A 14,696-nucleotide genomic window follows, 5' to 3' on the forward strand; every position below is an offset into this window, starting at 1 on the left:
AAAAACTACCAAGCTGATGACAATATTTTTATAGATTTCATCTGATTTGTCTTTGGTACACGCTTGTACCGTTTCGTTGTACGTAGACTTTGAAACCATGACTATGAGACATATTTCACAAGAATAAGAAACCCACAGTTACGGATCAATATTATAGCAAAAATAGTATTGTAAAAAATAAATTCTTATTAAAACGTTGTAAAGTGTAATTTTATTGAAATTACTTCTTAAAAATCATTATTTGATAATATCAAGTTTTAAAATGGAACGTACTGGCAACCATAGCGTTTAAAAATAAAAACGACCACAGACAAAGTTCGTGTGCTTTTCGTCGAGTCTGCCATGTTTTGTCCTACTTGTCGCGCTTGATCAACGCGTTCGCGATTTCAGTTAAAAACTATTATTTTACTGAATGTATCACGGGCTGTGTTTTGTTTACAAATAGTGTAGTTAAAGACTTTAAAATTACGCTGATGTAACGTGAAGTTAATTAATTACTTTTGATACTTACGTGTATTATGGTGTAGTTCGCATTTCATCAAAATTGAAATTGTTCACGAGCTTGCTATTGCACCGTCGTGAATAGGAATTCCGCAACGATTTTAAATACATAAAATTTTAGCTACTTTAATAATAATAAATAAGTTAAATCCTGTGACGCAACCCACGTGCACATAATTTAACAAGCATCTCATGCACATTTGTTATTATTTTGTTCGCGGCCCGCGAGTTCGATTCGAGCCTGTAAGGATCGGATCGAATAAGAGAAATCGTGTCGTCCGTCTTGCTCCCTCCCGTCGCCTTTCGTTCCGTTACATTCATTCATTTTCATAAACCGAAATAGATTTTTTTCTTAAGTGTAATTGTTTTGGTGTGCGAAGAGCGGAGAATAGTGTTGGTGGTATCGGTGTGGTCTGGGCGCATTGAGCGCACACGTGACGACAGACGAGTGTTTGGGTGTCAGTCTGGTTACTGGTAGGGCTCGCGGGCGCCGGGCGCACGCTACAGTCCGCCTGCAGTGCGGAGCGCGGCGGGCAGCGAAGGTGAATCACCGCGAGGTGCCGTGTTGATCGTGCTTATTTACCCGCGAGTGCATCGTTAAGTGCGTGGAGCGGAAGTGCAAAGGCATGTGCGGCGCGGGCTGGCGCCGATGACATCGCCGTCCGAGGCGACGGCGTTTTGAGCCAGTGAGCGTGTGTTAGTTATGCCTCTTGGGTTATGAGTGTGTGACAAAGTTGTAGTGTATTGAGGACACTGGAGCCCCTAGACGGAGTTGGGCCCGCTGGGGCGGCCCTGGTGCTTCTCGGGGCTCCGCACGAAGGCAAAATGGCAGCGTGGAACCGCCACCACCATTTCAACATGCTCATGGATGAGAATGCCAAAAACAAATGTAAGTCTAACAGTTATACATATTTTTATATAATGACTACAACTGAAGGATTAAGAAACATTGTACTTTTAAATTAAGAAATATTTTTTTACCAAAATAAAGCTTAGTTCCACTAAATAAATGAAAATACTGAAGATATATATAAAATAAACAGTTCTGTGACTTCATTCAAATCATATCATAAACAGATGGTTTATGCACATAATTTAATTTCAGAAATGCAACATACATTATTTTAAAGTTTCAGTAAATAATAACTTTCTTCGTTCCTTTGATCAGAAAATTCGCAATAAAATCTGGCTGGTTGAAATGAAATGTTGATGTAAATGTCATGCACTCCACATTTAAAAAATCAAAGCAAAGCTTTAAACCATTCAATTAAATTTCTTTATCCAGACAAGTTTCACCAACTGCAAAATTGACGACTGCATGTGGTCTCTTTTTAAATATTTAACATACATATCTTCATACAGGTTAACATCACATATATAACAACATCACTACAACTTTTATTTTAACAAAAGTTTATTAAAATTTTGCTTGGCGATTAATAGTTTGTTGTAAAATATACAATTCAAGTTGCGAGTTGCGAAAATTCATTCACATTTCAAGTATTATACTTTTTTTTTTTTGCCACAATGGTTTTACTAAAATATTAGTCACTATTGGAAAAATTAACTTCAGCTAAAATATCACAAACGTAATATGGTTTACATTAATCACAGACTTGGCTTACAGTCTTAGTTTTGTATAAGCAGAAATAGACGGATAATTAGTATGTTGTCACTTGTCATTTCAGCAAGAAGTTTGTGATAAATGTAAACAAAATAACATGAACAAAGAATCCATTTGCAGTTTAAGCTTAGAAGGAATTTAGATGAATGATTTGTTGATTTTTTTATTACAACTGTCTATTTATATCATGAAGTATAATAATCCCAAACAGATGAGGAAACCTTTGCCCAGCTGTGGGTGTGTGGATATGTATAAATTACTTTGTTGGAATATTTTTTATTTATTTTCTTTATTTATATGAAAAAAAACATACAAATGTTTGCCTTTACAAACATAGATTAATTAACTTACCTCTTCATCTTGTTCCCATGGATTTTTACAAAAACCAGTTGCTTCATAAAGTTAGATAGATACTTAATGAAATAGACATGATATAATTATCCATTCCATCCCCTCTAGTGACAAAACTGCAGGCTGTTTCCTGACTGTGTACACTGATTTACATTGTTGAATGCACACAGCCCTCTGTGACCTACCTGTGAGTACTGCCCTATATCCCTTTGACCTGATTTTCCTCTGGCGTTTGATTAGGGTTGAGTTACGGATCGTTTAGACATAACTAATTTATATTACATGAAACTTTATGGCTTCACAGACGCATTCCTCTCAGATTATCTTCAGAGCACGTGTTTGTAATAAACAATGACGGTAAATATGACGTAAAAACACAGCTTACTTAAGTGGCATATATGTATGTCTATCGATATAAGATTCTTATGGGAAAGATAAGGGTACTCATGAGACCGAATTGATTTTTCTGTTACATCGCGAAGTTTATTTTGTGTTAAATTGATCGCTCCATGTAGCCTCGACCCCAAAACTGGTTAACGCGCGTCGACCTCCCCAACCTTTAACCTAATTCTGAGCTCAACCCTCGCAGATGGGTGCTTGCATTGATGCTTTTATTAGATAACACAACTTTTACACCCTAACCCCGATGTAAGGCTGACAATATTAAATTGGTACACAATTATACTTATCACGGCTACAATACCGGTAAATTGAGTAAATCACTTCATTTTTTGTTGTTTATTTACGATACGGGCTTTGGGGAACTGAGAACGAATAACAATACGTATCCGAGAGATAAATTTATAGCCACATAGAATACACTCATGGAGCGTGGCACAGATGTAACGAGGAGTAGGATATAAAAAAATTTATTGACTCTCCTTTTTCCACGTTTTTTTGGGTGACGAGTGGTATTTTCATAATTATGTGATAAGTAAATATAAGATTCCATTTAATGGTGAAGCTCAGATTCTTTCGCCTCCCACGCTTTTGGCACTCCATTGAAGATCGTTATGCCGGATCTACCTAAATAAAACAAAGATTGTGCTCCCGATACCCCAGTTTCTAGGAATCTGTGACCGGTCATTCCGATTTGGAACTTGAAGTATTAGTCGATTATCCAATGACTACATAACATAACGACTCACATACTTCTACGCTTTTGTTTTCACTAACGACAATATAAAAACAATTGGACATATATTATGGTATGGTTTATATCGTGACATTTTTATTCGAGAATTTACCATTGACCTTGTCCGAACTCTTCAAAGCCTTAGTAAAGTTTTACTTAATAAAGTTTCTTTTTCTTTCGTGTAATCGCTTATAATATTAGAGGTCTTTTTTATAACACTAACTGCATGCATCTGTGGAATTTAACAGTAGGCGTATAATCACCTATAAATCGATCGTGGCGATAAAAATTTAAAGTATTTTCATAAAAGTAGTTTAAATGCGACAAAAAAAAATTGGCATCGAAAAATAAACAGAAGAACAAAATACGTTCCCAAATGGGACAGGAGTGCCAAATATTTACAACAGTACCTAAAGTGGCGTTTAAACCCCGCGATCAACTTTCATTCACCGGCAGAAAGTTGTTGCTATGCGGATGTCGGCCCCACGGTGCGCTGTTGCTATTAAACCAAAACGCTCGTGCAACGGGCGTCATGTAGATGATATCGTGTTTCGAAAGTAACCTGCTATAGTTTACTTGTTTTAAACGTTTTCTCATTTCCATTGGCCCGTTTACTTGTCTCCTCGTTAAGACTAAGTAAATCAAAGTAACTGCCAATATTGCAATGAAATACTATCGTTATTCCGAAGCCGTATTTCATTCAACCATTGTAATGAGAAAGTGATATCATAGATCAAACTTGTACTGTTAAACTTATGATAGTTGACTAAATCAGCTTTCATTGCGTACGTACTTCCATCCCTTTCTTATTTTTTTTTTTATTTTTTTTCTGATAAAGTAACATATTATCCACACGTGTATTTTACGTTATTATTTTAACAAAAAACTTAATTTAGCTTCGCCTTTTCGTAACTTAAGTCATGGTTTTTATAAATTTTCTTAAAATGGCTCGTATATTTTTTGGATTATTTGTAATAAATTATCTGTGAACTTTTCTTTTTGTTAAAACCACGATTTTTAATGGAAACTTACTTATTGTGAATAGTAATAGATTACCGAGAATAGAAAACAATGTTTGATTTTTATGTAGCGGTAATTTATATCGCATCTTACTAACACATAGGTATAGTAGGATATTTAACGGTAAGCATTTAAGTGGCCATATCTCAGAAGCGATGTAGTCAGGCCGTCTCGACGGTGAATGGTCACCTTTCTCCGACACACAGTCTAGACGATTCGGCTACAGCCAGTGAATGAAATTCACGTTGGAATGCGGAACAAATTTATTGGACCCTACCAAAACTCATCGTTGACACAAAATATTAGTTAGAACGCTTAACGATTTCAATTCAAGTTACATTTAATTGAAATGAAAATGCATTAAATTTAAGAATGGGAAGTATTGTGAAAGTGATTAGTATTTTGTTATGTCGCCTAAAAAGATTTTCAGATCGGATTTCCTATTAAAAGAAATACGTCGAAAGTACAAAAGGTTAATGCCGAGAGCATTACCATTAGTATGTTATTACAATCAATATTTACAGACATCTTGTCAATTTTAATTATTGTATTATGAATGTGATAAATAATTATTGCTTAATACATGTTATATCGTTATTCGTACGATTGATTTACATTATGCAGGTAATATAATATTATTAATAGAGTTCAATAACAATCTGCGGTAGGTAAACGTGTGGTGTGCGAAGACAACGCGTGGGCCACCGAACATTGTGTGGGTATTCAGGTACCCAATGCAAATGGCCAAGATTTCTCCACTGTCGACGCTCCACTCACACTCGACCCATTATATTTGCGGCCACGATTTCATTGCGCACCGACAACCATTTGCATTTTAATTGGATTTAGTCTCGCTTACATATCATACGCTTGCTTTGTCGTTTCCGACGCTATTTCCAACGTACCGACAGTCCGCCATTATCGCAACTTCGAAAAACCACCTGACAACCAATCAATTACATGTGTGCTCATACAAAAACATTGACGATGTTTGTTATAATGTTTTCAGAAAGTAATCGCACATGACGTGGAGAATGGTAGTACGAGAATTGTATAATTTCACCTGATTTCGCAACATTTATGTAATTATTTCGTTTCATATTTTAAAGTTATATGATTTTAATTTATTATACATGTATTACTTAATATCAACTTGTCACGGTTTCGATGAAAATAAATACTTTGTTAAGTATTATTATAAGGCGCGGTGTTGGCGGAGTGTGACGAGTCAGCCCTAAAGTGCCCCTCGGTGTCAACGACCGGCCGCGAAGGTTTTTGCGCGGCGAACGGTGGTTTATTTTAATACATAATTGAATGAGTATGGAAAGTCAAAACTCAGCGACGGAAGTGATTGTGAACCTACGTGAGTTTAATATAATAAAGAAATTTTTTTTTTATTCGAATTAATAAAAATATTATTAAGGACGAGAACATATCGCCTTCATCGACTAGGGTTGCAACATAATTCGCCTGTTCTTATTCGCAGTAATTTTGCCTGTTCGTTGCCCTATTGAAATCGACGATATTGTAAGACTGACCTGCTGAGAAATAATCGTCGTTAATGGTCTGATTATGGTCAACGTTGGGGTCCGCTGATGAAGATAATGGAGTATTGCGCAAAAGTAGATTACTAAATGTATAAGTGGTTTGATCGGCTGACTTCTTTAAGCTTCTGACAGCTTGTTGCGAAATTATACGGGAGTTTCTATATTATGCAAATACTATTATGCAACAAGACAGTTTGTCATTGCTAGTCTTCAATCTGCTTCAATATCAGTACAACTAAAATAATAAATAAATGTAGTAAGTCGCTGAATATCATTTATACATGAAAAAATATAAATTGCAAATAAGTACAGTCGTACGTAAAATAATGCATATGTAATACATAAAATTTAATAATATAAAATCATCAAAGGACAATTCCTTTATATATGGAGAATTCACCAGTTCACATCCCAGCGGGCCCCGCGTCGTTGACCGACAGTTTTTGCACCGCATTGGTGGCCGCCTTCGTAATCTAGAGCAACCACATCTACGGATGCTGGTAAACATTAACTGTTCTGAAGTCTGATCAATTGTATCATGTTTCAAAATTGAATATGTTTATATAGATGTAAATGTCACGGGTTGATGTCTTTATTTTATGAATACAATTGGCCTTATTCAACTGTCAAAACTTCCTACCTTCTCAACAATTAGTCTATTCTTTACCAATGCTAATTTGATCAAAACGGATAATATATGAATGTTTGGAGTTATTTGTTAATACTATACAAAAATAAAAGTGTTTTGTTGATTTCGATGTGTGTCAATGAAAATGCAAAAATATATGGAAATGACACATCTATTCTATTATCTATATTGATTTATCGTAACGTGATTAACAATGGATGTATTAAGTAGAAAAATGTAGACGAAAACGAAGGTCGAGATCTCTTCGACAATTATCGAATGCACTTTGTGAATATCCAAGTCTCTATCACGGGCCAAAGATTTACGAGTTAAATTAGTAGTCAACTTGACGGTATGTTTAGAAAATAGGAAATTTTATAAATGTAATAATTGGCATTTTGGATTTTTATCCCTGATTTCGGAATATATAATATTTTTATATACCTACTATTAGGTATTGGGTTCTAAGTGATTTCTGTTGTAGAATCACCTTAGTGTAGAGTTAAGCCACGATTATTTAACGGAAATTTCGATTTCGGAATAAGATCCGAACCTTCTCAAGTAGAGGAGGCCTTAGCATATTACGATACTACACGGAATAAAAAAATATTAGTAATTGTATAGAAAAAAAAATATTTTTTTTTGTTTGGAAGTGTCAAAATTCGCGCCAAAATACACATCCATTTCTTGCACTACTACAACAATATATTCATCAATGATGCGATACAATCGCGTGCGGTGGCGTCGATAACGGCGCGGGCGCGTTGTTTTCGCGCGCACCTCACGGGCCCCGGGTTAACGGCCAGACGCGCCGGCCGGACGTTAAACCTGCCCGGGACCGGCTCGCGGCCTCGCTGCCTCGCTCACTCGATCAGCAGTTACATGGACCCCGGCGTTGACTCTAGTTTAACTTATTGTATGATGTATGCATTGTGCATTTCGAATTTAAACTACCGAACCCCGGGGATGAGTGATTGTAATATTTAATAACTAACGTGTTTGTTTTAAGTAAGGAACGTAATGGGTGTTTTCGTCTGGTTTTGCTGCACCAATATGAAAATAGTAGTACTCTATATATAAATATCTAAAAAGCAATTAATAAACTTGTGTTATGGCTCTCTGAATCCCTTTGTTCGTTAGTAGTCAAAAGAAGCTCTAAATATGTTTCTCGATACTGACAACGATCACATAAACAGACAAGGTCAAACAATAGCCTGGATTCTCAGTATCCGATATCGGATATATCATATATAAGATGTCTAGGTAGCCAAGCGTCTTTCTTTAATTCGTGGAAGGTTCAAGCAATTTTTAGAGCTTGTTCTAGTGGCTTTTTTTGTTAATGAGACAGAAACAAAACGATTTCGAAACTTATTTTTTTTTAATGCGAAATATTAATTGTCACATATCATGTTTTCCTCTTTTTAAAGTTCTAACACGTTAATAATTTTTATTAAAGTTGATTGATCTTTTGTCATAGAAGTGAAAAGTGTTTGTAATATAATACCTCTATAATTAATATGAATTAATATAAAGTAAAGATGTTTAAAGGTTTCGCTGAATAATACATGACTTTGGTCTTTGGTTTTAAAAAAGCATTTATAAAAAAAATCTTCACAGGTAATTTTTTGAATATTTTCCTTGATTCCTTGATACGCTACTTGTATATATATGTTACCGACCGAATTATCGGTATTATCAACATCGAACTGTTCACAAACATAATTTTTGATTGACTTGAAAGTTTTAATTGAATTAAGGTGAAAATATATCGTTTAGATAAAATATCTAATTTAGCGTTAATATCAAATACCTTGAATAACAATACAAACAATATTATTGTGTAACTCAAGGATAGGTTTTCAAAATTAAGCGTTGTTAGTTTTTAAATATACTTGAAATGTATGTATATTGGCATAGAAACAAATATATCCTTAGTCATCCTGTCGTAGCAATACGCGCGACATTATTAAAATAATATGCAATACAACGCACTCTCCTGCAGTATTGGCATATTAATATTTGTAATCGTTTGATGACTAAATATAATGCATGAAAGCGTTATCTCGTGACGGTTCTCAAGAGGTATCGAATGTTTCTACATTTTCTCATCATGTAGAAATAACTCTTATATTTCAAAAAATATCTAAAATAGGATACGTTTTTTACTAAACATGAAAGCCAAAGGCAGAAAGCATTATACACGAAAACTATTTATAATTTGAGAATGGTTGAATATTAGAATAGGTTCTTTGATCGCTCTTAACTCTACTTATTTTAATAAAATTAAATTACTATCTAGCTAAAAAAGTTACAATAATAATTTGCAGAAGATAAGTGTATATCTTGTCTTCGTCTCGTCTCTAGCCTGTCTACCCCGTATAAATCATCTACGCACGTCATACTCTTATCTGAGTAGTTAATAGAAAACTCGCTGAATTATTCACAAGCCGAAGACTCTAAGTCTAAGTAATAAGAGCTCTAAGAAGTTGGCGGTCGATATGTAAAAAGATGAGATCTATTCAGGAATAATATCCTAGTAGGATTGTTTACGGTGCGGCTCTGTTCTCGTCGGGATTGTGTTGTGCTCGCGAGTCGCTAGTTTGCCCCGAGCTCAGACGGGACGGGTGTACTCAGGTGGGATGGAGGCACGGAACGTCTGCGTCGGTGCTTTTTCATTCTTTGTTTGCGTTGAGGATTTGCATACAATCGGAGAAATTGCGTGGCTGGCAGCAGCCGGGAAAAAAGGAATTCGTGTAGTTTTATGCATATGACTGTTCGAAGTGCCGGCCCTTACTTTTTCTTTAATGCTCCAGGATTGGCTCGAATATAGTATTCATCACGTTCATTCCATGTTTGAACAGTAATACATCGAATCGAATGCTAATAATATACATATTATCGTTGTGTACATCCTGTTTTTAAATTTTCAAAACAGATATATACAAGATATCAAAGATAGTAAATAAAACACCGTGGAGCAAACCGTAGTAAGGTGAATCACTAAACGATAAAAATCACCACAATCCAACATTGACGCGTGTGTCACCTGAATCACGTGGTCTTTCGCTCATTTATTGCTTACAAGCGCGCGCTATTATAGAATGCGCGTTAGTCGTGTCGGGCCGCCCGCGCCGCTCGCCGCTGTACCCTCGTTATCGCCGCTGATATTGACAAGTTACGCGTTCACAACACAACAACTCCACGTGTATAAACATTGTTGCACAACAATAACATGCGGCCGCCAGTGACGCGCAAGGACGCGGCGGCACCGACGTCGACCATTATGGTAGATAGTTAAATACACAACTACGTACCCACGCCTCGAATTCCATGTTAAATTGATAAAAACGCACAATCGAGATGGGACTGTGGCTAATCAGGATCTTTGATAGTGGTGCAGTGATACAAGTGTTTCTTTGTTATATTAATGTAACGTTGTCTCAGCGCTTTTGTTTTGACACCAAATGATTCAGTTCAATGATAAGTTCTTTGTTCAGTGTTTCGAGTACATATTGGATTCTTGGGATGTCTATAAAGGAGGAAAAAGTCGATGACTGTAAGTCCACAATTATTATTTTGTGCACGTTCCTGTGAAACGTTGACATGATTATATAAATATATAATATCTAAGAGCAAATCATAATTTCAAAGGAAATATCAACAAAAAATATTAGTTACAAATCATAACAACAAACCATATTAAGTAATAATAAAAATAAGAAACCATTAAAATATGTTTCAAAATATATAAATAGTATAAATATGGTCACGCATTTAGTACAAACTATCTATAAAAATATATTTCATTAAATTTTTATATGTACGCACAAAATAAGAAATAATATCAATAATGTGGAGGTGAATTACGTAGAGTAATTAAAATTCGATTTTATTTTACCCTAATGAACCGGTATCATATTATCAAACGACTTCTGCGAATAAACTGTTGTAGTAAATTCCTTCGTTGCTTGCGTCATCTTCATGTCATGAGATTCTTGGCCTTTGCTATATTAATTTTTACATTCGCTATTCGCTCAATAAAAATATAACAAAATTTATGATTTGATACCAACTCCGATCTAAACTTAAAACGGCATTTGCAGTTCGATAAACAGCAAAGCAAGTTATTTTGCACCTCCCACGCTAACCTATCGCCGGTTAGTCGCATTCCACGCATACTACCACAGGTTGTCGGCCGGCACTGCGGCTGGTTTGAACGACTTGGCAATGGTGACGTAGATCGTCTCGGTGACTCGGCGTACCATCGATACACGACGCCCACACCCGCCCTCCGCTCATAACAAAACAGAGCTCTTCGGGTATACACTGTGCTGTCTTAGAGCTCATCTTAAATTGGACAAAATGCTGCGCAGTTAAAACTCGCTACAGTATGGACACGAGACCGTTTTATTCTACCGCCTCTATCGTACAGCAAACAGACACGTGCCCCTAAACTGAGGTCAATTGGTATTTGATTAAACACTCAAATTAACAATCAATTTTTATATTAAGTTAAGATTATATTCATAAAAATAAAATAAAAAATGTCTTCAGCATTACCAGCAAATAAAAATTATTAAAATACTTATTTAAATATAAATTATTATACAAAATAAATCAATGATTTCAAGAGCACATTGTATCATCTAAAGAATCGTCTGAAAAAAAGCCGATACAACAGGAATTACGTTTCTTTTACTCAATTACATCCAATTACTGCATATTTCTATGAAAATGAATATGTGCATTACGTGACATACCTAAAGAAGCGTACACACGACAACGTCACACATATGCTCGCGCAGCGTAACGCGTTTCTATAAACTACGCAGTTGTCGAGATCACATGTGATAGCATGCGAATAGTTGCACATGTGGCGCGTGAGTGTGATAATAGAAAGGCTTGCTTACTTGCTCGTTGACATGGCGCATGGCTTGTCTCCTTGTTTACTTTTTTTTAATGTTGCCACTCCACTTATTTGCTAATAAATATCGATAAAATTTACATAACATTATCGCTTAGGAGAATTAAATCTCGTCTTTCAAATTTTGGATCTAGCCAAATTGTTCCACCAACACATAAACAATTTTCTCCTCCAGTAAAGCGTAAAAATTGTTCGAGGAGTGTGTACGACAAAAGTTTAAAGGGTACCAATCGAATCTGCAATCTCTAAATCGCCAGACATATACAGCCGTCGTTCTTCTGTTCAGTTGTCGTCTAGATTAGCGATATGATATTTATTGTTTATCAAGTTACAGATTATTATAAGAAAATTAAAAATATTAAATTCTAATTTTAATTTAAATTTACTTTTAATTTGTATAAGCACATAAAGTAATGCGAACTTACAAGACGTTAAACAAACTTTCCGCTCTGCAAAAGTCGCCTTGAAATAAACGAGTGAGTCGAACGGTGGTGTTTTATTATGAAATGTCACATCGTGCCAGACGGTACATAAATAAGTCTGAATTAACTCGTCTGCGACCTCTGTTTCCCTCTAAGTGAGCTCTTACACCTCGCTCGTACTGGCTCCTTGGTTACTGGTATAAAACAGTTTAGATAACAATCAGACTTACACCTATAGCTTAGTCTACTATATTCCGTACATGTAACTCACAGGCCATAACTGACCCGTATTTTATAGGGCAATCAGTTTCACAACTCCAAAATTTTTATTGCGTGACAAAGTTAACGCCAAAATAAATACAATCAAAATATTTTATGTTGTCATGCAACAACCTAACTTAATTGAATTTCATGTTTCCATATGTGAGCAACGGGACAAATTAACTAAATCTATTCAATAGAGGGCAGTATTTTTTTAATTGTACTTATTATTTTTATTTCAATTTTTAATACGATTACATTTTGTTATAAAACAACATGACATGAATACCTTCCAAATCTACGTTTTATAAAGTAACAAGTAACTTCAAAACTTTATTTCAACATCATTTATTTATCGATGTGTGTGTTTGTGCGTGTATATCGTGTATGTTATGAAACTCAACGGCCTAAACATTTTGGCAATCCCAATGGGAAGACGCCGAGAGATACTTAGTGACTTGTTTCAAGCTTGGCGCACAAGCAATATGCGATGAAAGTTCATAAAGATTGAAATGTACTTAGAAACTGACAAGTCCGACACATACATGACATAATCGTATAATTACCTGATATGAGACGTGAAAACTTGCTGGACTAAAATATTATTTGAATTTTAATTACCGAATAATTTATTGTTTGCAGTTAGGGTAACAAAAATGCACCTTCAAAAATAAAGTTTAATTAGGAATAACTTAAAATATTATTTCTTGGTCTTCACGGAACTCACGAGTCATGGTGAATTCACATATGAATGATTCACACGGTGTGTTATAATTTGGCGACGAGTGGGCGAGGAAGGTGAACGAGGCTCGCTTACGTGGATTAACATGGGTTGATTGACATGCTCCAGTCGAGACATCGATCTCTCGACTATATTAAAGCGTAAACTATTTGTAGTCTGTTCATTAGAGAACGCTTTGTATTCGCTCTTATAGGCCCCAAGACGCGTATACCATGACATTGGACTTTTTTCTTCGAGTTCTTAAAGTGACTTCTAAAACTTGCGCACCGTCCTTAAGTTTTGATATAATACTATTTGAAATATTCACCCAATAGTTTTTCATAATTGTGTTGGTTGTTGTTTAGAAAATTGGAAGTGGTAATTATTTGTTTTGTTGCAGTGGGCGTGGTCGGCGGCGGCATGCCGGAGGCCGCCGGCGGCGAGAGGCGACACGTTCCTCTATATGGTCGGCTGGTTGCCGAGGAGCAACTTGCCTCTATGAGCGCGCCTTCGGACATTCAGGTGAGCGCCCCAGTGCGCAACCCAAGAGCTTTCAGGCGCTACCGTACCCCCGCCCAGGTAAATGATGCACGAGGCAGTTTGGGCTAACACTATTTACTGGGGTTTGCGATTAGGATTCTTTTATATATTAAAAAGAATTAATTACCAATGCTAAAAATAAAGTTTACCAGGCATTGTTACAATAGAGTAGAATAATCTGTAATGTTTCGATGACGTATAATATATGTCAATAATTGTAGAACAAATAATGACCGTACTCTTATAAATGTGTATTATTTAATCATTGAAATGCGTACGGTAAGATCGTCCCATTGTTTTATTAAAAGCACCATTAACAATACTGTCAAGCTAGACATCACACCCAAGTAAATAAATTATCTCTCAAACAAAGTACCACTAATTATCTACAAGTTCCCATTTCTGAAACACTGGATGTATTTAAGTGTTAAGTACGGACCAGCCGTCGCACTATGGATAATTCTTGTCTAGACTTAGGTAATTATTTAATGGGCTCGACTACAGTTTTTTCATTGAAAGAATTTCGTTCGTTTTGTTTTTATTAACGTTTGAACTTAGGGTATTATAATAGCTCATGTTGTAATTTTTAGTTTCAGTTGTAACAGATTAAATACCTCAATTCTAAGTAAGTTTTATTAATGGATTGTTAAGATATATTAAAACCTTCAAACTGTCTCGTGTAGAATGCTTTCATACACTATGATCAATCGCATTAATTTGATCAATATGTAAACATTTTTAAATAGTTTTTTTTTCTGCTTACTTATCACACGACATACAAAGAAGTGTCTATTATAAAAGTTTATTTATTTTTATTTACGAATATGTACGCATACGATTTCATTTACATATAATTATTATCACATTTCATAATTAGTTTTGCACTGATCATCATATGTTTTTAAATCTGTAGATTAGTTTATTTTTTTGCACTAGGTGATAAATAATACGTTTAGATACTATATTATAAGCACTCGATATTTTATTTACTATAATTTTTATTTTTTTTGATTCAAAGTTTA

The 14,696-nt window shown here is 35.3% G+C and overlaps 1 protein-coding gene across 6 annotated transcripts in view; it reads left to right on the forward strand.

Moving 5' to 3' along the window:
* Positions 1–335: 335 nt before the first annotated feature.
* LOC126769473 (serine/threonine-protein kinase minibrain) overlaps positions 336–14,696 on the forward strand; it is a 108,467-nt gene continuing 94,106 nt past the window's right edge. For 3 of the 6 annotated variants that reach the window (XR_007669367.1, XM_050488311.1, XM_050488312.1), the window contains exons 1-2: positions 9,933–10,362; positions 13,535–13,713. Coding sequence is in view for 5 of the 6 variants with exons in the window: in XM_050488311.1 (XP_050344268.1) it covers positions 10,284–10,362; positions 13,535–13,713 (258 nt within the window). In the remaining variant the exon portion in view is untranslated. Of the gene's footprint in view, positions 1,391–9,932; positions 10,363–13,534; positions 13,714–14,696 lie in introns of those variants that run through there. The other 3 variants (XM_050488313.1, XM_050488316.1, XM_050488314.1) reach the window with 3 other exon arrangements.

Source organism: Nymphalis io, chromosome 7 (assembly GCF_905147045.1).
Source record: "Nymphalis io chromosome 7, ilAglIoxx1.1, whole genome shotgun sequence".
NCBI lineage: Eukaryota > Metazoa > Arthropoda > Insecta > Lepidoptera > Nymphalidae > Nymphalis > Nymphalis io.